This window comes from Pongo abelii, chromosome 5, assembly GCF_028885655.2.
Source record: "Pongo abelii isolate AG06213 chromosome 5, NHGRI_mPonAbe1-v2.0_pri, whole genome shotgun sequence".
Taxonomy (NCBI): Eukaryota; Metazoa; Chordata; class Mammalia; order Primates; family Hominidae; genus Pongo; species Pongo abelii.
The window spans coordinates 26,182,131-26,203,045 of NC_071990.2; the positions used below are offsets into that span (position 1 = coordinate 26,182,131).

A 20,915-nucleotide genomic window follows, 5' to 3' on the forward strand; every position below is an offset into this window, starting at 1 on the left:
TCAGAACATTGCGAAGGTACTTTCCCCAATCACAACACCCCTTCAGGATTTAAAAACCAAGGGGGACACTGGATCACCTAGTGTTTCACAAGCAGGTATCTTCTGCTGTAGGAGAGAGAATTAAAGTTCTGAAGACCTGTTGCTTTTCACCAGGAAGTTTTACTGGGCATCTCCTGAGCCTAGGCAATAGCTGTAGGGTGACTTCTGGAGCCATCCTCGTTTCCCCGCCCCTCAAAAGAAGCGGAGATTTAACGGGGACGTGTGGTCAGAGCTGGGGAAATGGGCCCGCGAGCCAGGCCGGCGCTTCTCCTCCTGATGCTTTTACAGACCGCGGTCCTGCAGGGGCGCTTGCTGCGTGAGTCCGAGGGCTGCGGGCGAACTAGGGGCGCGGCGGGGGTGGAAAAATCGAAACTAGCTTTTCTTTGCGCTTGGAAGTTTGCTAACTTTGGAGGACCTGCTCAACTCTATCCGCAAGCCCCTCTCCCTACTTTCTGCGTCCAGACCCCGTGAGGGAGTGCCTACCACTGAACTGCAGAGAGGGGACCCTCGCCCCAGGACCTGCCCCCTCCCCCGGCTGTCCGGGCTCTTCGGAGTGATTTTTGGAACCGCCCACTCCCTTCCCCAACCAGAATGCTTTTAAATAAATCTCGTAGTTCCTCACTTGAGCTGAGCTAAGCCTGGGGCTCCTTGGACCTGGAAGTCGGGTTTATTTCCAATGTCAGCTGTGCAGTTTTTTCCCCAGTCATCTCCAAACAGGAAGTTCTTCCCTGAGTGCTTGCCGAGAAGGCTGAGCAAACCCACAGCAGGATCTGCACGGGGTTTCCACCTCAGAACGAATGCGTTGGGCGGTGGGGGCGCGAAAGAGTGGCGTTGGGGATCTGAATTCTTCACCATTCCACCCACTTTTGGTGAGACCTGGGGTGGAGGTCTCTGGGGTGGGAGGCTCCTGGAGAGAGGCCTACCTCGGCCTTTCCCCACTCTTGGCAATTGTTCTTTTGCCTGGAAAATTAAGTATATGTTAGTTTTGAACGTTTGAACTGAACAATTCTCTTTTCGGCCAGGCTTTATTGATTTGCAATGTACTGTGTAATTAAGAGGCCTCTCTACAAAGTACTGATAATGAACATGTAAGCAATGCACTCAGTTGTAAGTTACATTCATATCTGATCTTATTTGATTTTCACTAGGCATAGGGAGGTAGGAGCTAATAATACGTTTATTTTACTAGAAGTTAACTGGAATTCAGATTATAAAACTCTTTTCAGGTTACAAAGAACATAAGTAATCTGGTTTTCTGATGTTATTTCAAGTACTACAGCTGCTTCTAATCTTAATTGACAGTGATTTTGCCCGTAGTGTAGCACAGTGTTCTGTGGGTCACACGCCAGCCTCAGCACAGCACTTTGAGTTTTGGTACTATGTGTATCCACATTTTACACATGACAAGAATGAGGCATGGCACGGCCTGCTTCCTGGCAAATTTATTCAATGGTACACTGGGCTTTGGTGGCAAAGCTCGTGTCTCCACTTCATAGCTATGATTCTTAAACATCACACTGCATTAGAGGTTGAATAATAAAATTTCATGTGGAGCAGAAATACTCATTGTTTACAAGTGTAAATGAGTCCCAACCATGTGTTGTACTGTTCAAGCCCCAAGGGAGAGAGCAGGGAAACAAGTCTTTACCCTTTGATATTTTGCATTCTAGTGGGAGAGATGACAATAAGCAAATGAGCAGAAAGATATACAACATCAGGAAACCATGGGTGTTGTGAGAAGCAGAGAAGTCAGGGCAAGTCACTCTGGGGCTGACACTTGAGCAGAGACGTGAAGGAAATAAGAATGATATTGACTGGGAGCAGTATTTCCCAGGCAAACTGAGTGGGCCTGGCAAGTTGGATTAAAAAGCAGGTTTTCTCAGCACTACTCACGTGTGTGTGTGGCGGGGGGGGGTGGCGGGGGGGTGGGAAGGGGGACTACCATCTGCATGTAGGATGTCTAGCAGTATCCTGTCCTCCCTATTCACTAGGTGCTAGGAGCACTCCCCCAGTCTTGACAACCAAAAATGTCTCTAAACTTTGCCACATGTCACCTGGGAGACAAACTCCTGGTTAGAAAGCTCAGGTTGAAAAAAAAAAAACAAGTAGTGCTGGGGAGTAGAGGCCAAGAAGTAGGTAATGGGCTCAGCAGAGGAGCCACAAACAAGGTTGTGCAGGGGCCTGTAGGCTGTGGTGTGAATTCTAGCCAAGGAGTAACAGTGATCTGTCACAGGCTTTTAAAAGATTGCTCTGGCTGCTATGTGGAAAGCAGAATGAAGGGAGCAACAGTAAAAGCAGGGAGCCCAGCCAGGAAGCTGTTACACAGTCTAGGCAAGAGATGGTGGAGTGGGCTGGGTGGGAACAGAAAAGGGAGTGACAAACCATTGTCTCCTGAATATATTCTGAAGGAAGTTGCTGAAGGATTCTATGTTGTGTGAGAGAAAGAGGATTGGCTGGGTGTGGTAGCTCATGCCAAGGAGGAGGCCAAGGAGGGCAGATTCCTGAGCTCAGGAGTTCAAGACCAGCCTGGGCAACACGGCAAAACCCCTTCTCTACAAAAAATACAAAAATTAGCTGGGTGTGGTGGCATGCACCTGTGATCCTAGCTACTCGGGAGGCTGAGGTGGGGGCTATTGCTTGAGCCCAGGAAGTTGAGGCTGCAGTGAGCCATGACTGTGCCACTGTAGTTCAGCCTAGGTGACAGAGCAAGACCCTGTCTCCGCCGACCCCCTGAAAAAGAGAAGAGTTAAAGTTGACTTTGTTCTTTATTTTATTGGCCTGAGCAGTGGGGTAATTGGCAATGCCATTTCTGAGATGGTGAAGGCAGAGGAAAGAGCAGTTTGGGGTAAATCAAGGATCTGCATTTGGACATGTTAAGTTTGAGATTCCAGTCAGGCTTCCAAGTGGTGAGGCCACATAGGCAGTTCAGTGTAAGAATTCAGGGCCAAGGCTGGGTACGGTGGCTCACTTCTGTAATCCCAGCACTTTGGTGGCTGAGGCAGGCAGATCACTTGAGATCAGGAGCTTGAGACAAGCTTGGCCAACATGGTGAAACCCCATGTCTACTAAAAATACAAAAATTAGCCTGGTGGGTGGCGCACGCCTATAGTCCCAGGTTTTCAGGAGGCTTAGGCAGGAGAATCCCTTGAACCCAGGAGGTGCAGGTTGCAGTGAGCTGAGATTGTGCCACTGCACTCCAGCCTGGGTGATAGAGCGAGACTCCGTCACAAAAAAAAAAAAAAAAAAAAAAAAAAAAACTGAAGGAATTTTTCCTCAGGATTTGGGTCTAATTTGCCCTGAGCACCAACTCCTGAGTTCAACTATCATGGCTAGAGACACCTTAACATTTTCTAGAATCCACCAGCTTTAGTGGAGTCTGTCTAATCACGAGTATTGGAATAGGATCTGGGGGTAGTGAGGGGGTGGCAGCCATGTATGGCAGAGAAAGACGCATAAGGAAAGAGCAGCCAGGACTGTCATATGGAAGAAAGACAGGACTGCAACTCACCCTTCACAAAATGAGGACCAGACACAGCTGATGGTATGAGTTGATGCAGGTGTGTGGAGCCTCAACATCCTGCTCCCCTCCTACTACACATGGTGAAGGCCTGTTGCTCTGTCTCCAGGTTCACACTCTCTGCACTACCTCTTCATGGGTGCCTCAGAGCAGGACCTTGGTCTTTCCTTGTTTGAAGCTTTGGGCTACGTGGATGACCAGCTGTTCGTGTTCTATGATCATGAGAGTCGCCGTGTAGAGCCCCGAACTCCATGGGTTTCCAGTAGAACTTCAAGCCAGATGTGGCTGCAGCTGAGTCAGAGTCTGAAAGGGTGGGATCACATGTTCACTGTTGACTTCTGGACTATTATGGAAAATCACAACCACAGCAAGGGTATGTGGACAGGGGGCCTCACCTTCCTGAGGTTGTCAGAGCTTTTCATCTTTCCATGCATCTTGAAGGAAACAGCTGGAAGTCTGAGGTCTTGTGGGAGCAGGGAAGAGGGAAGGAATTTGCTTCTTGAGATCATTTGGTCCTTGGGGATGGTGGAAATAGGGACCTACTTCTTTGGTTGCAGTAACAAGGCTGGGGATTTTTCCAGAGTCCCACACCCTGCAGGTCATCCTGGGCTGTGAAATGCAAGAGGACAACAGTACCGAGGGCCACTGGAAGTACGGGTACGATGGGCAGGACCACCTTGAATTCTGCCCTGACACGCTGGACTGGAGAGCAGCAGAACCTGGGGCCTGGCCCACCAAGCTGGAGTGGGAAAGGCACAAGATTCGGGCCAGGCAGAACAGGGCCTACCTCGAGAGGGACTGCCCTGCACAGCTGCAGCAGTTGCTGGAGCTGGGGAGAGGTGTTTTGGACCAACAAGGTATGGTGGAAACATGCTTCTGCCCCCACACTATAGTGGCAGAGTGCAGGAGGATGCAGGGCATGGAATCCCTGATTGGAGTTTCAGAGTTGGCTGAGGTTGTGTGCCTCTCCAAATTCTGGGAAGGGACTTTCTCAATCCTAGAGTCTCTACCTTATAATTGAGATGTATGAGACAGCCACAAGTCATGGGTTTAATTTCTTTTCTCCATGCATATGGCTCAAAGGGAAGTGTCTGCAGCCCTTGCTTTTTATTTAACCAATAATCTCTTGTATATTTATACATGTTAAGAATACAGAAATGTCAAGGCTGGGCGTGGTGGCTCACCCCTATAATCCCAGCACTTTGGGAGGCCAAGGTGTGTGGATCACGAGGTCAGGAGTTTGAGACCAGCCTGACCAACATGGTGAAACCCGTCTCTAAAAAAAAAAATACAAAAATTAACTGGGCACAGTCGTGCGCACCTGTAGTCCCAGCTAATTGGAAGGCTGAGGCAGGAGAATTGCTTGAACCCGGGAAGTGGAAGTTGCACTGAGCCGAGATCGCGCCACTGCACTCCAGCCTAGGCAACAGAGTGAGACTTCATCTTAAAAAAAAAAAGAGAATTCAGAGATGTCAGCTATCATATGAATATCAGGACAAAATATCAAGTGAGGCCACTTATCAGAGTAGCAGAATCCTTTAGGTTAAAAGTTTCTTTCACATAACATAGCAATAATCACTGAGGGTACCTATCTTACAAGGCCCCTTCTTATAACAATGCCTCCTAGGTTGACCCAGGTGAAACTGACCATCTGTATTCAATCATTTTCAATGCACATAAAGGGCAATTTTGTCTATCAGAACAAAGAACATGGGTAACAGATGTGTATATTTACATGTGAGGAGAACAAGCTGATTTGACTGCTCTCCAAGTGACACTGTGTTAGAGTCCAATCTTAGGACACAAAATGGTGTCTCTCCTGTAGCTTGTTTTTTTCTGAAAAGGATATTTCCTTCCTCCAACCTATAGAAGGAAGTGAAAGTTCCAATCTTCCTGGCAAGGATAAACAGATCCCCTCTCCTCATCCTTCCTCTTTCCTGTCAAGTACCTCCTTTGGTGAAGGTGACACATCATGTGACCTCTTCAGTGACCACTCTACGGTGTCGGGCCCTGAACTACTACCCCCAGAACATCACCATGAAGTGGCTGAAGGATAGGCAGCCAATGGATGCCAAGGAGTTCGAACCTAAAGACGTATTGCCCAATGGGGATGGGACCTACCAGGGCTGGATAACCTTGGCTGTACCCCCTGGGGAAGAGCAGAGATATACGTGCCAGGTGGAGCACCCAGGCCTGGATCAGCCCCTCCTTGCGATCTGGGGTATGTGACTGATGAGAGCCAGGAGCTGAGAAAATCTATTGGGGGTTGAGAGGAGTGCCTGAGGGGGTAATTATGGCAGTGAGATGAGGATCTGCTCTTTGTTAGGGAGTGGGCTGAGGGTGGCAATCAAAGGCTTTAACTTGCTTTTTCTGTTTTAGAGCCCTTACCGTCTGGCACCCTAGTCATTGGAGTCATCAGTGGAATTGCTGTTTTTGTCGTCATCTTGTTCATTGGAATTTTGTCCATAATATTAAGGAAGAGGCAGGTTTCAAGTGAGTAGGAACAAGGGGGAAGTCTCTTAGTACCTCTGCCCCAGGGCACAGTGGGAAGAAGGGCAGAGGGGATCTGGCATCCATGGGAAGCATTTTTCTTATTTATATTCTTTGGGGACACCAGCAGCTCCCTGGGAGACAGAAAATAATGGTTCTCCCCAGAATGAAAGTCTCTAATTCAACAAACATCTTCAGAGCACCTGCTATTTTGCAAGAGCTGTTTAAGGTAGTGCGGGGGCTTTGAGGTTGAGAAGTCACTGTGGCTATTCTCAGAACCCAAATCTGGTAGGGAATGAAATTGATAGCAAGTAAATGTAGTTAAAGAAGACCCCATGAGGTCCTAAAGCAGGCAGGAAGCAAATGCTTAGGGTGTCAAAGGAAGGAATGATCACATTCAGCTGGGGATCAAGAAAGCCTTCTGGATCTTGAAGGAGAAGCTTGATTCCATTAGGTGAGGTTGAAGATGATGGGAAGTCTACACAGACAGAGCAACCATGCCAAGTAGGAGAGTATAAGGCATACTGGGAGATTAGAAATAATTACTGTATCTTAACCCTGAGTTTGCATAGCTATCACTCACCAATTTTGCATTTCTACCCCCTGAACATCTGTGGTGTAGGGAAAAGAGAATCAGAAAGAAACCAGCTCATACAGAGTCCAAAGGTCTTTTGGGATATTGGGTTATGATCACTGGGTTGTCACTGAAGGATCCTAAGAAAGGAGGACCACGATCTCCCTTATATGGTGAATGTGTTGTTAAGAAGTTAGATGAGAGGTGAGGAGACCAGTTAGAAAGCCAATAAGCATTTCCAGATGAGAGATAATGTTTCTTGAAATCCAATAGTGCCCAGGTCTAAATTGAGACGGGTGAATGAGGAAAATAAGGAACAGAGAAGAGGCAAGATGATGCCTAGGTTTGTGATGCCTCTTTCCTGGGTCTGTTGTCTCTACAGGAGGAGCCATGGGGCACTACGTCTTAGCTGAACGTGAGTGACACGCAGCCTGCAGACTCATTGTGGGAAGGAGACAAAACTAGAGACTCAAAGAGGGAGTGCATTTATGAGCTCTTCATGTTTCAGGACAGAGTTGAACCTAAACATAGAAATTGCCTGAAGAACTCCTTGCTCTTAGCCTTCTCTGTTCATTTCCTCAGAAAGATTTCCCCATTTAGGTTTCTGAGTTCCTGCATGCCAGTGATCCCTAGCTGTGACCTCTCCCCTGGAACTGCCTCTCATGAACCTCAAGCTGCATCTAGAGGCTTCCTTCATTTCCTCCATCACCTCAGACACATACACCTATGTCATCTCATTTCCTATTTTTGGAAGAGGACTCCTTAAATTTGGGGGACTTACATGATTCATTTTAACATCTGAGAAAAGCTTTGAACCCTGGGACGTGGCTAGTCATAACCTTACCAGAATTTTACACATGTATCTATGCATTTTCTGGACTCCTTCGACTTTTCCTTTGAATCCTCTCTCTGTGTTACCCAGTAACTCATCTGTCATCAAGCCATGGGGATTCTTCCATCTGATTGTGGTGTGAGTTGCACAGCTATGAAGGCTGTACACTGCACGAATGGAAGAGGCACCTGTCCCAGAAAAAGCATCATGGCTATCTGTGGGTAGTATGATGGGTGTTTTTAGCAGGTAGGAGGCAAATATCTTGAAAGGGGTTGCGAAGAGGTGTCTTTTTCTAATTGGCATGAAGGTGTCATACATATTTGCAAAGTTTAATGGTGACTTCATTTGGGATGCTACTCTAGTATTCCAGACCTGAAGAATCACAATAATTTTCTACCTGGTCTCTCCTTGTTCTGATAATGAAAATTATGATAAGGATGATGATAATGATGATAAAAGCACTTACTTCATGTCCAACTCTTCTGAGCACCTACTTACATGCATTACTGCATGCAATTCTTACAATAATTCTATGAGATAGGTACTATTATCCCCATTTCTTTTTTAGATGAAGAAAGTGAAGTAGGCCAGGCATGGTGGCTTACGCCTGTAATCCCAGCACTTTGGGAGGCCAAAGCGGGTGGATCATGAGGTCAGGAGATCGAGACCATCCTGGCTAACATGGTGAAACCCCGTCTCTAATAAAAATACAAAAAATCAGCTGGGCATGGTGGCAGGCGCCTGTAATCCCAGCTACTCGGGAGGTTGAGGCAGGAGAATGGCATGAACCCAGGAGGCAGAGCTTGCAGTGAGCCGAGTTCGCGCCACTGCACTCCAGCCTAAGTGACAGAGTGAGACTCCATCTCAAAAAAATAAAAATAAAAATAAAAAAAAATGAAAAAAAAAAAGAAAGTGAAGAATAGAGTATCTCATAGCTTGTCAGTGATAGAAACAGGTTCAAACTCAGTCAGTCTGACCGTTTGATACATCTCACACACCATTACATTCAGTAGTTTAGATGCCTAGAGTAAATAGAGAAGGAAGGAGATGGCTCTTCTCTTGTCTCATTGTGTTTCTTCTGAGTGAGCTTGAATCACATGAAGGGAAACAGCAGAAAACAACCAGCTGATCCTCAGCCGTCATGTTTCCTTTAAAAGTCCCTGAAGGAAGGTCCTGGAATGTGACTCCCTTGCTCCTCTGTTGCTCTCTTTGGCATTCATTTCTTTGGACCCTACGCAAGGACTGTAATTGGTGGGGACAGCTAGTGGCCCTGCTGGGCTTCACACACAGTGTCCTCCCTAGGCCAGTGCCTCTGGAGTCAGAACTCTGGTGGTATTTCCCTCGAAGAAGTGGAGTAAGCTCTCTCATTTTGAGATGGTACAATGGAAGCCACCAAGTGGCTTAGAGGATGCCCAGGTCCTGCCATGGGACCACTGGTGTTCCAGTGCACATTAAAAAAAAAATCTAACCAGGACACTCAGGAATTGCTAGATTCTGGGAAATCAGTTCACCATGTTCAAAAGAGTCTTTTTTTTTTGAGACTCTATTGCCCAGGCTGGAGTGCAATGGCAGGATCTTGGCTCACTGTAACCTCTGCCTCCCAGGTTCAAGCGATTCTCCTGCCTCAGCCTCCCGAGTAGCTGGGATTACAGGTGTGCACCAACATGCCCGGCTAATTTTTGTGTTTTTAGTAGAGACGGGGTTTCACCATGTTGGCCAGGCTGGTCTCGAACTCTCCTGACCTTGTGATCCACCTGTCTTGGCCTCCCAAAGTGCTGAGATTACAAGCATGAGCCACCCTGCACGGCCGTCAATAGTCTTAATATATATGTCCAGATGGCATGTGTTTATGTTGCTACATGCATTTGGCTGCATAAATGTGGTACAAGCATTCTGTCTTGAAGGGCAGGTGCTTCAGGATAACATGTACAGCTCAAAAGTTTCTTCTGTAGGCATTAAATTTTAGCAAAGATATCTCATCTCTTCTTTTAAACCATTTTCTTTTTTTCTGGTTAGAAAAGTTATGTAGAAAAAAGTAAATGTGATTTATGCTCATTGTAGAAAAGCTATAAAATGAATACAATTAAAGCTGTTATTTAATTAGCCAGTGATAAACTATTAACAGCTTGTCTATTACCTGTTAGTATTATTGTTGCATTAAAAATGCATATACTTTAATAAATTTACATTGTATTGTATACTGCATGATTTTATTGATGTTCTTGTTCATCCTGTGTATATACTTAATCGCTTTGTCATTTTGGAGACATTTATTTTGCTTCTAATTTCTTTACATTTTGTCTTACGGAATATTTTCATTCAACTGTGGTAGCCGAATTAATTGTGTTTCTTCACTCTAGGGACATTGTCGTCTAAGTTGTAAGGCACTGGTTATTTTACCAACAAACCATTCTGAAAGCATATGACAAATTCTTTCTCTCTTAATATTGTAGTATACTGAAAGCAGACTGCTATAAGGCTTCACTTACTCTTCTACCTCATAAAGAATATGTTACAATTAATTCATTAGGTAAGCATTTGTTTTATATTGGTTTTATTTCACCTGGGCTGAGATTTCAAGAAACACCCCAGTCTTCACAGTAACACATTTCGGTAACACATTTACTAAACATCAGCAACTGTGGCCTGTTAATTTTTTTAATAGAAATTTTAAGTCCTCATTTTCTTTCGGTGTTTTTTAAGCTTAATTTTTCTGGCTTTATTCATAAATTCTTAAGATCAACTACATTTGAAAAATCAAAGACCTGCATTTTAAATTCTTTCTTATTCACCCCTGGCAAAACCATTCACAAACCATGGTAGTAAAGAGAAGGGTGACACCTGGTGGCCATAGGTAAACATACCACGGTGGTCCGGTGACCAGAGATGCAGGGCTGAGGGTTTTCCTGACGGTAAAGGAATAAAGAATGGGTGGAGGTGCGTGAACTGGAAATCGCTTGTAGAGAAAAGCCCCTGAAAATTTGAGAAAACAAACAAGAAACTACTTACCAGCTATTTGAATTGCTGGAATCACAGGCCATTGCTGAGCTGCCTGAACTGGGAACACAACAGAAGGAAAACAAACCACTCTGATAATCATTGAGACAAGTACAGCAGGTGATTGAGGACTGCTGAGAGGTACAGGCCAAAATTCTTATGTTGTATTATAATAATGTCATCTTATAGTACTGTCAGTATTTTATAAAACATTCTTCACAAACTCACACACATTTAAAAACAAAACACTGTCTCTAAAATCCCCAAATTTCTCATAAACTCAGTTTTAAACTAACTTTTTTTCAAATCACAATCTGATTTAACAATGACTATCATTTACATATTTCTGACTTTCAAATTAAAGATTTTCACATGCAGGCTGATATTTGTAATTGTGATTCTCTCTGTAGGCTTTGGGTATAAGGTGTTCTTTTCCTTTTTTGCATCAGCGATTAACTTCTACACTCTAACATGTAGAATGTTACTACAATATTAAAGTATTTTGTATGACAATTTTATTTGAAAGCCTAGGATGCCTTGACCTCCTGCATACATTTATTACTTGATATGCATGCATTCTGGTATCTCAAGCATTCTATTTCTGAGTAATTGTTTAAGGTGTAGAAGAGATTGATATGGTGGATTTGGAGTCGATACTTATATATTTTCTATTTATTGGATGGATGAATTTGTACATTAAAAGTTTTCCATGGCAGAAATCTTTTCAAAAACTTTTCTTTTTTCCAGGATGGATTGAAGGCCCTGATTTCACCACAATGCAATATATCAATGTAGCAAAATTGTACTTGTACCCCATGAATATATATAATCTTAAGAAAAATTTTTTTAGCCAATTATTATTACTTACTAGATATTAGGCTCTGTTCTGAATCTTAATTTAATTCCTCCAAAGAATCTTATGAGGTAGGTAGGAGCTATTGCTGCTATTCTGTTATGCTTATGTTGCTGTTATGAAACCAAGGCACAGAGAGGTTAGTTAACTTGCTGAAGAAAATGATTGTGCTGGATTTTTATTCTAGCCATTCTGGAATAACAACTACACAAACTTATGTCTGAGCCAAGGAAACATATGGTGTGGCAACTGTTAACATGTTTTTAGGAATAGCAGCACTCCTAATGTTTGCTGCAGGGAAAAAGGAATCTCAGAATTTGCCTGATCCCTATAATTTTTTTCCTAAATATTTTGAACTATCTTTCAGATGTATTTTAAAATTTAAGGATATTTTGTTCCGTTCATACAGAATTTTTTTTTTTTTCTTGAGACGGAGTCTCACTCTATCACCCAGGCTGGAATGCAGTGGCATGATCTTGGCTCACTGCAACCTCTGCCTCCTGGGTTCAAGCGATTTTCCTGCCTCAGTCTCCCAAGTAGCTGAGACTACAGGTGCATGCCACCATGCACGGCTAATTTTTTTTGTATTTTTAGTAGAGATGGAGTTTCATCATGTTGGTCAGGCTGGTTTCGAACTCCTGACCTCAAATGATCCGCCCTCCTCGGCCTCCCACAGTGCTGGGATTACAGGCGTGAGCTACCGCGCCAGCCAGATTTCTAACTTGTTTTGTTGTTGTTGAGACAGGGTCTCAGTCTGACACCAAGGCTGGTGTGCAGTAGTGCGATCACGGCTCACTGCAGTCTCGACCTCCTGAGCTCAAGTGATCCTCCCACCTCAGCCTCCTGAGTAGCTGGGACCACCACGCCTGGCTCATTTTTTTTCTATTATTTATTGAAACGGGTTCTGGCTATGTTGCCCAGGCTGGTCTTGATCTCCGGAGCTCATGCGATCCACCCACCTCAGCATCCGAAAGAATTATCAGGAGTGAGCCACCGTGCCCGGCCAAATTTCTAACTTTTGAATTGACATATCCATTTATTCTCTTTATCATTCAGGGAGAAATGTGGGGATGGATAGCCTTGAAGCATCATCCACCAAGTTATTTTATACACCAGATTTAGATACAAAGTATTTTTTTATTCTTTAAAAAAAATCAAATTCTAGCTCTTACTCTGAAGATTCTAAAAAGAATTTTGGAGTCTTTAATTCATACTTTGGGGGCAGGGGAATAAGTACCAATATTTGTATAACTTTCAGTGCAAGTCACGTTAGCTAACTGTAGTCTATTGAGTTAAATATCCTTGATTTATTCCTTAAAACTGAGTCCCTACGACGGCATTGTTTCGTTTTTTTTTTCGAGACGGAGCTCGCCCTGTCTCCCAGGCTGGAGTGCAGTGGTGCGATCTCAGCTCACTGCAACCTCCGCATCCCGGGTTCAAGTGATTCTCCTGCCCCAGCCTCCTGAGTAGCTGGGACTACAGGCACACACCACCACGCCCAGCTAATTTTTGTATTTTTAGTAGAGTAGAGATGGGGTTTCATCATTTTGGTCAGGCTGGTCTCGAACTCCTGACCTCGTGATCGGTCTGCCTCGACCTCCCAAAGTGCTGGGATTACAGTCATGAGCCACTGCACCTGGCTGAATGGCACTTTCATAAAACAGTAAATAACCAACTTCACTACTGCCCCCAAAAGTTTTACTGTGTATATGAGGGCATCTGTTTTAAGTATGGGGATAATGTTACAGGTTTTTCTTTGTGTAACTTTGGGTTCACAATTTCATCACTAAAACAAATGTAAAAATACTTTGTGCTTTCTGAGTGCTATTAAGAAAGTATTCAAGGGAATTTTGAAAATCAAATTTAATTACTATCATGTTTGTAAAATTTTTGAAACAAATGTTTAAGAGAGGATAATGTTAGAAATTATCTTTCCAGCCAGACCTGGTGGCTCACACCAGTAATCCTAGCATTTTGGGAGGACAAGGTGGGCAGATCACTTAAGCCCAGGAGTTCAAGACCAGCCTGGACAACACAGGGAAAGCCCATCTCTACAAAATATACAAAATTAGTGGCCGGGCGTGGTGGTTCACGCCTGTAATCCCAGCACTTTGGGAGGCCGAGGTGGGCGGATCACCTGAGGTCAGGAGCTCGAGACCAGCCTCAACATGGAGAAACCCCATCTCTACTAAAAATACAAAATTAGCCGGGTGTGGTGGTGCATGCCTGTAATCCCAGCTACTCGGGAGGCTGAGGCAGGAGAATTGCTTGAACCTGGGAGGTGGAGGTTGTGGTGAGCCGAGATCGCGCCATTGCACTCCAGCCTGGGCAACAAGAGCGAAACTCCATCTCAAAAAACAAAACAAACAAACAAAAAAACAAAATTAGTCAGATGTGGTCGTGCACACCTGTAGTCCCAGCTACTTGGGAGGCTGAGGTGGGAGGATCACTTGATTCCGGGGAAGTGTAGGCTACCATGAGCCATCATGGTGCCACTGTACTCCAGTCTAGGAAAAAAATAAAAATTAAAAATTAAAAAAAGAAAAAGAAATTTTCTGTCCAAATATCTTTATTTTTAACAAATCGAAGTGTATTAATAGTGTTTATGGGAGAGTGCCCACACAAGGACAGCAAGCCTAGGAAGTGCAAGTCAAGAAAGCTTTTTGTAAAATAATTTAAACTGAAAAAAAAAGCAGAGATTTTTTCCTAGAAAAGTAAGGAGTGGAGGTAAAAAAAAAAAACACAGCAGAGACATAGGTTATGCTACAGAACCAAAGGTGTGCCAATGGCACTGACAGTTTAATTCAGAAAAAAATGAATCAGAAAATGGATATTTTTAAATAAGTTAGGTTGCTGAAAAGGAGAAATGCAGTGAAGCCTTAGATGGGAGTGAGATAAATCAGCCATTGGCTAGAGGAGTTGTTTGCCCAAGACCAGTGGTGATGTCCCCAAATGCCTGGAAACAACTGTTGTGACATTATAAAGCCCCCATAGTCTAACTTGGGTGAGACTATACTTATGCATTTTCTCACCTGTAATATAGCTCAAAAGTATTTCTACTCTGGGATTTCTTTACATTTTACTAAAGTGCAATTATATACTTAAAACTGATAGTGTATGCTGGACTGCTAGTCATTCTCAACACTGGCCAATTATCAGAATTGTTTGTTGAATATACAGGTGCCATATATAGGTGCATACACACACGCACACATATACACATACACACACACACGCCATATTCCATTCCTCATATCAAATATTCTGAGAGAGTTAGTTTGTGGAGGGTAGTTCTGGACAATTTATATTTTCATAAGACCTCTGGTTATTTTTTTTTAAGTGGAGATGAAGACTTGCTATGTTGCCCAAAATGGTCTTGAACTCCTGAGCTCAAGCGATTCTCCCAACTCAGCCTCCTGAATTGCTGGGATTACAGCCGTGAGCCACTGCATCAGGGCAAGACCTCTGATTAATATCATAGGTTTATTTGTTTGAATGCTTCACGTATCCTCTCAACCACAACTTGTTTGCAGAATTTTAATCTGAAGGGCCTAGGTCTCTTGTTCAACGAATGAGTTTGATCTGATGGGTGAGAGGAAGGTGAAATGGAAAGCGAACGAGAAGCCATACAGATTCGGCGAGTGAGCCACCCCTCTCCCAAACCATAAGATTGAGCATGCCTGAATTCTTCCCAGAGTGGAAGAATCCATTTTAAATATATATATCTACATGTATAGATCCTTTAAATATTTGTTCTGACATTCATTGTTTTTCAGTCACTACCATTGAGAAAAGTTTAGAAAGGAGATATTAGGAGCAGGAAATAGAAAGTAAATAAAATATCAAAATAAAAATAGGGTTTTATAAATGATATAATAGGCAAAATAAAGGAAAGGCATCCCAGATCTCTGGTTTAAATGAAGATGGCACTTGGCGAGATGTGTTGCAGGGTAGTTCACATGATGTATGTTTTCAGAGAATTATCATATTGCATATGCTGCTATATTTTTTATTTTCATGAATTAAAAGGCATGTTGAGATTTCAGAGTTTTACTTATGATCTCAGACTCTGCATTTTTTCTCCGTAATGTTTGACATTTCTTCCTAGCTAAGTCTCTAGTTATAAGGTCTGTGTTGTGGCATGTGGACAGTGAATGGAAAAACCAATTTGGGGCACAAAAATGTAATCAATTATTTCAGAAGTGATACAAACAATATGACATGTAGAGCATTCTGGCCTTTCCTGGGTCTTTTTTCTCCATTCCTGGGTTTCTTCTCTTCATGTGAGCAAGTCTGAGGTTACTATATAATGTCTCTCACAGGCCACAGCCCCATTCTAAATATTCCCAATAGAAATTCATTTATTAACCAGAGAGTGGTGGGTGGGGTTGTGTTTTTGTTTTTTAAACAAAAGTGGATCTTTTGGGCATTCTGGAAAGCTCCGGCAGGAAGCTAAGAATATAATTTTGAATTGAGAAGTCCCTTTCTTCAAACCACATTCAGACCCAATTCTCTTATTCTATTTATTTTTCAAGGGGATTAGCCTTATTTTAACACCAATAATCTTATCACAAAAACCTCCCAGAGGAAGACCCTGTAGATTTTGTAATGACCTTAATCAAGTATTAGCCCTACACTTCAATTAATCCCCAACTGTACAAAACGTATGTTCTTTTCTCTAAAGCTGGAGCAAGTTGAAAGGGGATTAAAAACGGAGGGAAGGGAAGAGTGTTTGGAATTTCAGGCACACCAAACAGGCACAGCAGACCAGGAAGAGCGTCCCGGGAAAACATATTATCCAGACTTAAGTTTATGTTCCCTGTCTCTCTCAGACTTTTGCAGAAAAATGAGTCACTCGATAAATATTTGAATCGAGATAGGGAAGGTGACGAGAAAGAAGTTTGCACTTATGAGGTTTTAATTTGCAATTATTTGGCTACCGTTTTGCCTTCCCAAAACATAGGGTCTTTACGAGTGACGCTTCATAGCCAAACTTATAGTTTGTCCAGCACAGAGAAGGCCATCAAAATGTCTGGTTTAAATAAAAATATTAAAATGATTGGGAGGGTAAATCCCTTGACCTATAAACCTGACCTCCTTTAAACATTATTTGTACGTTCCCCAATGAACTATTCCGTAATTTATTAGTAAGTGCAAATAAAAAGAAATCTGGAGTGGGGCTGTGCTTAGCGTCATTAAGCTGACACGAATACAGTGCATTCAACTTGCAGACACCCTTCCAGTCCCAGGAAGAGTGAGCTGTCACTGGCCAATCAAAACAATGAACTCGTAATGAAACAGTTTTCTTGCTCCACCCACTTGGTGACCTAATTTGAGAAAAAAAAAAAAAAAATCCGCGCCAATTCATGTTGTTTTCAATCAGGTCCGCCAAGTTTGTATTTAAGGGACTGTTTCAGTTCATAACTTCCACTGTGATACAAATCATGTCTGGTCGCGGCAAGGGCGGAAAAGGCTTGGGGAAGGGTGGTGCTAAGCGGCATCGTAAGGTGCTCCGGGATAACATCCAGGGCATTACAAAGCCCGCTATTCGCCGTTTGGCTCGGCGCGGTGGCGTCAAGCGCATTTCCGGTCTTATCTACGAGGAGACTCGAGGTGTGCTTAAGGTTTTCTTAGAGAACGTTATTCGAGACGCCGTCACCTATACGGAGCACGCCAAGCGCAAAACCGTCACAGCCATGGATGTAGTATATGCCCTAAAACGTCAGGGGCGCACTCTATATGGTTTCGGCGGCTGAATCTAAGAATACGCGGTCTCCTGGGAACTTAAAAACAAAACAAAACAAAACACCAAAGGCCCTTTTCAGGGCCGCTCACAAAATCTTTAAAGAGCTGAAATGCGTTGCGAGAATGAGTTTGGATGCCGGAATTCACTGTGATAGCCTGCATAAGAATGAATTGTGTTTGCAATGACCGGCCACATTGTGACAAAATTTCAAAGCAAAAAGTAGCCATAGAGAGGCAAGCGCTAATACAGTGATTGCCTCCACAAAAGAAGCATTTTGCTGGGCGCAGTGGCTCACGACTGTAATTCCAGCACTTTGGGAGGCCAAAGTGAGTGTATCACACTTGAGGTCAAGAACTCGAGACCAGCCTGGCCAAAATGGTGAAACCCCATCTCTACCAAAACAAATACGAAACTTAGCCGGACGTGGTGGTCTGCATCTGTAGGCTCAGCTAGCCCAGAGGCATAGGTTGCAGTGAGCCGAGATCGCGCCACTACCCTCCAGCCTGGGTGGCAGAGCGAGACTCCCTCTCAAAAAAAAAAAAAAAAATTAAGTGTTTTAGTGTATTCTAAGAATGGTACTTTCAACTTAACCAAAGGGCTGGAGGCGCGTGTTGAACAAAGGTTATCACCTTTTGGCTCCTGCGGCACACAGCTATGCAAATAAAGCATCTTTAGGGACAAGCTCTCATTCGCGGAGGGTTCTATGGCTGTTGTCCTATTGGCCAAAACAAAGTGGTCTTAAGGCCGGGCGCGGTGGCTCACGCTTGTAATCCCAGCAGTTTGGTAGGCCAAGGCGGGTGGATCATGAGGTCAGGCGTTCAAGACCGGCCTGGCCAAGATGGTGAAACCCCCGTCTACTAAAAATACAAAAATTAGCCGGGCGTGGTGGCGGGCACCTGTAATCCCAGCTACTTGGGAGGCTGAGCCAGAGAACTGCTTGAATCCAGGAGGTGGAGGTTCCAGTGAGCCGAGATTGTGCCAATGCACTCTAGCCTGGGTGACAGAGCGAGGCTCCATCCAAAAAAAAAAAAAAAAAAAGTGGTCTAATAATCCCCAGAACTGGAGGAAGAACCATAACTGGTTGATTTTGTTTTTAACCTTATGTATGCCAGGCATGCTAGCCTTGTATACATACAAGGATAGAGGAGCAAAGGTGCAGGAAGCCATCTTGAGGGATTCCCATATTATTGAGAGACCAGCCAGCTGCTGGGAGGCCAGTTGTTCATCCTCACTGTATGTGATGAGAATCTGACGACAGTCCATTGCTGGGCACAGCATTTAGACAAAAGGGCTCTCTGATATGTCAGGCAAGTGAGGCATATTTTTGCACAATCCTCTTAATTCCGAACTCATTGGGAAAGAATGGCAATTACATCCAAGCAAGGAAAGGTCTGTGGTTGATTTTATCTATACAAATTTAAAACATAGTGTTTATAACTTTTCATTATAGGACACAACTTAATTTTTAAAAAGATGCCAAACTATACAAATAAGTTCAGAAAAGTGAGGTACTATTGAACCGTCTGGAAAACACAAATATATGTGAAATAATGCAATGCATAGTTTTGCAGGGGACTTTGTTCAAAGTTTCTCGAAATACCATGGTCCAAAGTAGACTAACATTAGCATTGATTGAATATTTATGATGATCAGTAAGAATACTAAATCACAAATCGAAGGAAAATTAAAATAAACTATGTTTGTTTAAAGAGAAACGTACTTTAGCTCAGACCGAGAGTTAAAACAATTTTGTGATTCAGGAAGGTTGAATTCAGACCCCAACTGGGCAGCCTCCAACATTTCCATTAAGGTTTGGATTCTTAAAATTTTTCAGTGTTCGCAATGCTCTGGCAGTCTGATGAAACTTATAGATTCTTTTCATAAATAAGATACTTAAAAGTAATTCATAGGGTTACAATTGTATTAGACCAATAATATTAAAATAATTATCAAACCACTTGACAGTAATATGTGTTTTTGTTGACATACCTAATAATAATAGTACTTTGGAAATAAGCAAGCACAATTTCAAGATTCTTGCAACAACTATAACCTACAAATTTGTTATTTCTATCAGTCACACTCAATGGAATAAAATTCTAAATTTCAGCTACAGGTTAATGAATAAAAAAAAAAAAAAAGCTCCCCTAATCCATATTCTGGGACACCTTGATTCCTATTTATTGATCCCTTGAAGATGGTGGACAGCATATTAAGAAACAATAGTTACAATGACACCACAGAAAGACTAGAATGTAGTACTTGTGCTAAAAAAAAGTATCAGCAAATTATGTTTCGATGCCGAATTGCTCTCCACTTCCCTTCCCTGACACTGGCATTTCCAGAACTTAGATGATCTTACACGTAAAAGCCTACTCTAGTACACCATCGAGCTTTTCAGGATTGGACATCAGACTTTTTAGTTCCTGGACCTCTAGATACGCATCAGTCTCTGACAAGAAGCCCTTTTTCAACTCTTTTTTTTTTTAAAGTTTTGAGACAAGGTCTGACTCGCTGTCACCCAGGCTGGAGTGAGGTAGCACCACCATAGCTCACTGTATCCTTAAACGCCTGGGCGCAGGGACTAAGGGAGCGCACCAACCATGCTTGATTAATTTCCTTTTTTGTAAAACCAGTAGTCTCCAATCTTTTTGACACCAGAGACCGGTTTTGTTCTAAGACAATTATACCACGGGCCAGGGGGTGCAGGGGCTGGGGGCATGGTTTCCGGACTAAGACTGTTCCAACCTCAGATCATCAAGCATTAGATTGTCACAAAGAGCCTGAAACCTAGATCCCTTGCATGTGCCGTTCACAATAGAGTTTGAGCTTATGAGAATCTAATGCTGCAGCTAACCTGACAGGCGGTGGAGCTCAGGTGGTTAATGTTCACTCACCCCTCAGCTGTGCGGCCCAGTTCGTAACGTGCCACGGACAGGGACCAGTTACCGGTCGGTGGCCGGGGGAATAAGAACCCCTGGTATAGATGGTAGTCCGGCTATGTTCCAGGATGGTCTTGAAGCCTGGCCTGAATTAATTCTCCAACCTCAAGACTTCAACTCAGCTGCATCACAACTTAAACCTACAGGTAACTGTCACAGAAACTTAAGTTTCCAGTGTTACGCCATCTTAAAATAATGTGGGTGGCTCTTAAAAGAGCCTTTGGGTTCTTTGCAAATCGGCCTCCCGGAAAGCTCTTTACTTCTTAGATGTGGCCTTTCTAATATTAGCTTTATGATGTTGGGTCAATTTTGGCTTCGCAGCCCTTGCCTTTACTGGGCTCTTCTGCTGTTGCTTACCCTTGGCTCCTTTAGCCTTTCTCCCTCTCGTAACAGCTGTTTTAGGAGCTGTCGCCCTCGGCTTTTTGGCTCTCTTATTGGTTTTAGCAGTCTTTGGTGACTTGGAGTCCCTGGATAAAACCAGCTTCTTGGTCTTGGCGGAAACTGACTTTTTAGTCTTGCTCCTGGCAGATTTAGGAATGACCTTCTTACTAAGCTTGAAGGAACCAGAGGCACCAGTACCCCTGGTTTGCACCAGGACTCCCTTGTTCACTAAGCTCTTAAGGGACAGTTTGATGCGGCTGTTATTCTTCTCCACGTCGTAGCCAGCAGCGGCCAGTGCCTTCTTGAGCGCAGCCAGAGACATACCTACTCGTTCCTGTGACACTGAAAGGGCCTGAGTGATCAACTTGGACACAGAGAGGTTCGGCACTTTGCTACTTGTACTTGTCAAGCCAGCCGGCTTCTTCCCTCGCTTCTTGGTTAGAAGTTTCTCCATAGCGGCTGGAACAGCACCGGCAGAAGCTGCAGGCACGGTTTCAGACATACCAACAGAGAAACTAAAGCCGTAATAACCAGCGAAGAGCAT

General features: G+C 43.6%; 3 protein-coding genes across 7 annotated transcripts in view; 2 read left to right on the plus strand and 1 right to left on the minus strand.

The window, feature by feature from the left end:
• Window positions 1-17,152, plus strand: part of LOC100438251 (uncharacterized) — an 84,523-nt gene extending 67,371 nt beyond the window's left edge. The window contains exon 4 of the mRNA XM_054557312.2: window positions 16,733-17,152. Coding sequence (XP_054413287.1) covers window positions 16,733-17,058 — 326 coding nt within the window. The 3' untranslated portion in view covers window positions 17,059-17,152. The remainder of the gene's footprint in view (window positions 1-16,732) is intronic.
• H1-6 (H1.6 linker histone, cluster member) lies at window positions 140-20,915 on the minus strand. Of its 2 annotated transcripts, none has more exons than XR_008526079.2 (4): window positions 3,952-4,143; window positions 3,548-3,859; window positions 662-999; window positions 140-379 (listed from the first exon to the last, which is right to left on the minus strand). XR_008526079.2 is itself a non-coding variant. In XM_002816515.6 (4 exons), exon 1 carries the CDS (start codon window positions 20,913-20,915, stop codon window positions 20,247-20,249), a length of 669 nt encoding a protein of 222 aa, XP_002816561.6. In that variant the 3' UTR covers window positions 140-379; window positions 662-999; window positions 3,548-3,859; window positions 19,946-20,246. The 2 variants fall into 2 exon arrangements, 1 of the variants encoding a protein (XP_002816561.6); XM_002816515.6 differs by lacking the exon at window positions 3,952-4,143 and adding an exon at window positions 19,946-20,915.
• On the plus strand, window positions 242-8,360 carry HFE (homeostatic iron regulator). 4 transcript variants are annotated; one of them, XM_002816510.4, is made up of 6 exons: window positions 242-355; window positions 3,666-3,929; window positions 4,138-4,413; window positions 5,502-5,777; window positions 5,936-6,049; window positions 7,003-8,360. In XM_002816510.4, the coding sequence occupies exons 1-6, from the start codon at window positions 280-282 to the stop codon at window positions 7,041-7,043; spliced, it is 1,047 nt and encodes a 348-aa protein (XP_002816556.1). In that variant the 5' UTR covers window positions 242-279; the 3' UTR covers window positions 7,044-8,360. The 4 variants fall into 4 exon arrangements, with proteins under 4 accessions (XP_002816556.1, XP_024103842.1, XP_063581206.1 ...); XM_063725136.1 differs by lacking the exon at window positions 242-355 and adding an exon at window positions 716-908; XM_024248074.3 differs by lacking the exon at window positions 3,666-3,929 and having other exon boundaries at window positions 273-355.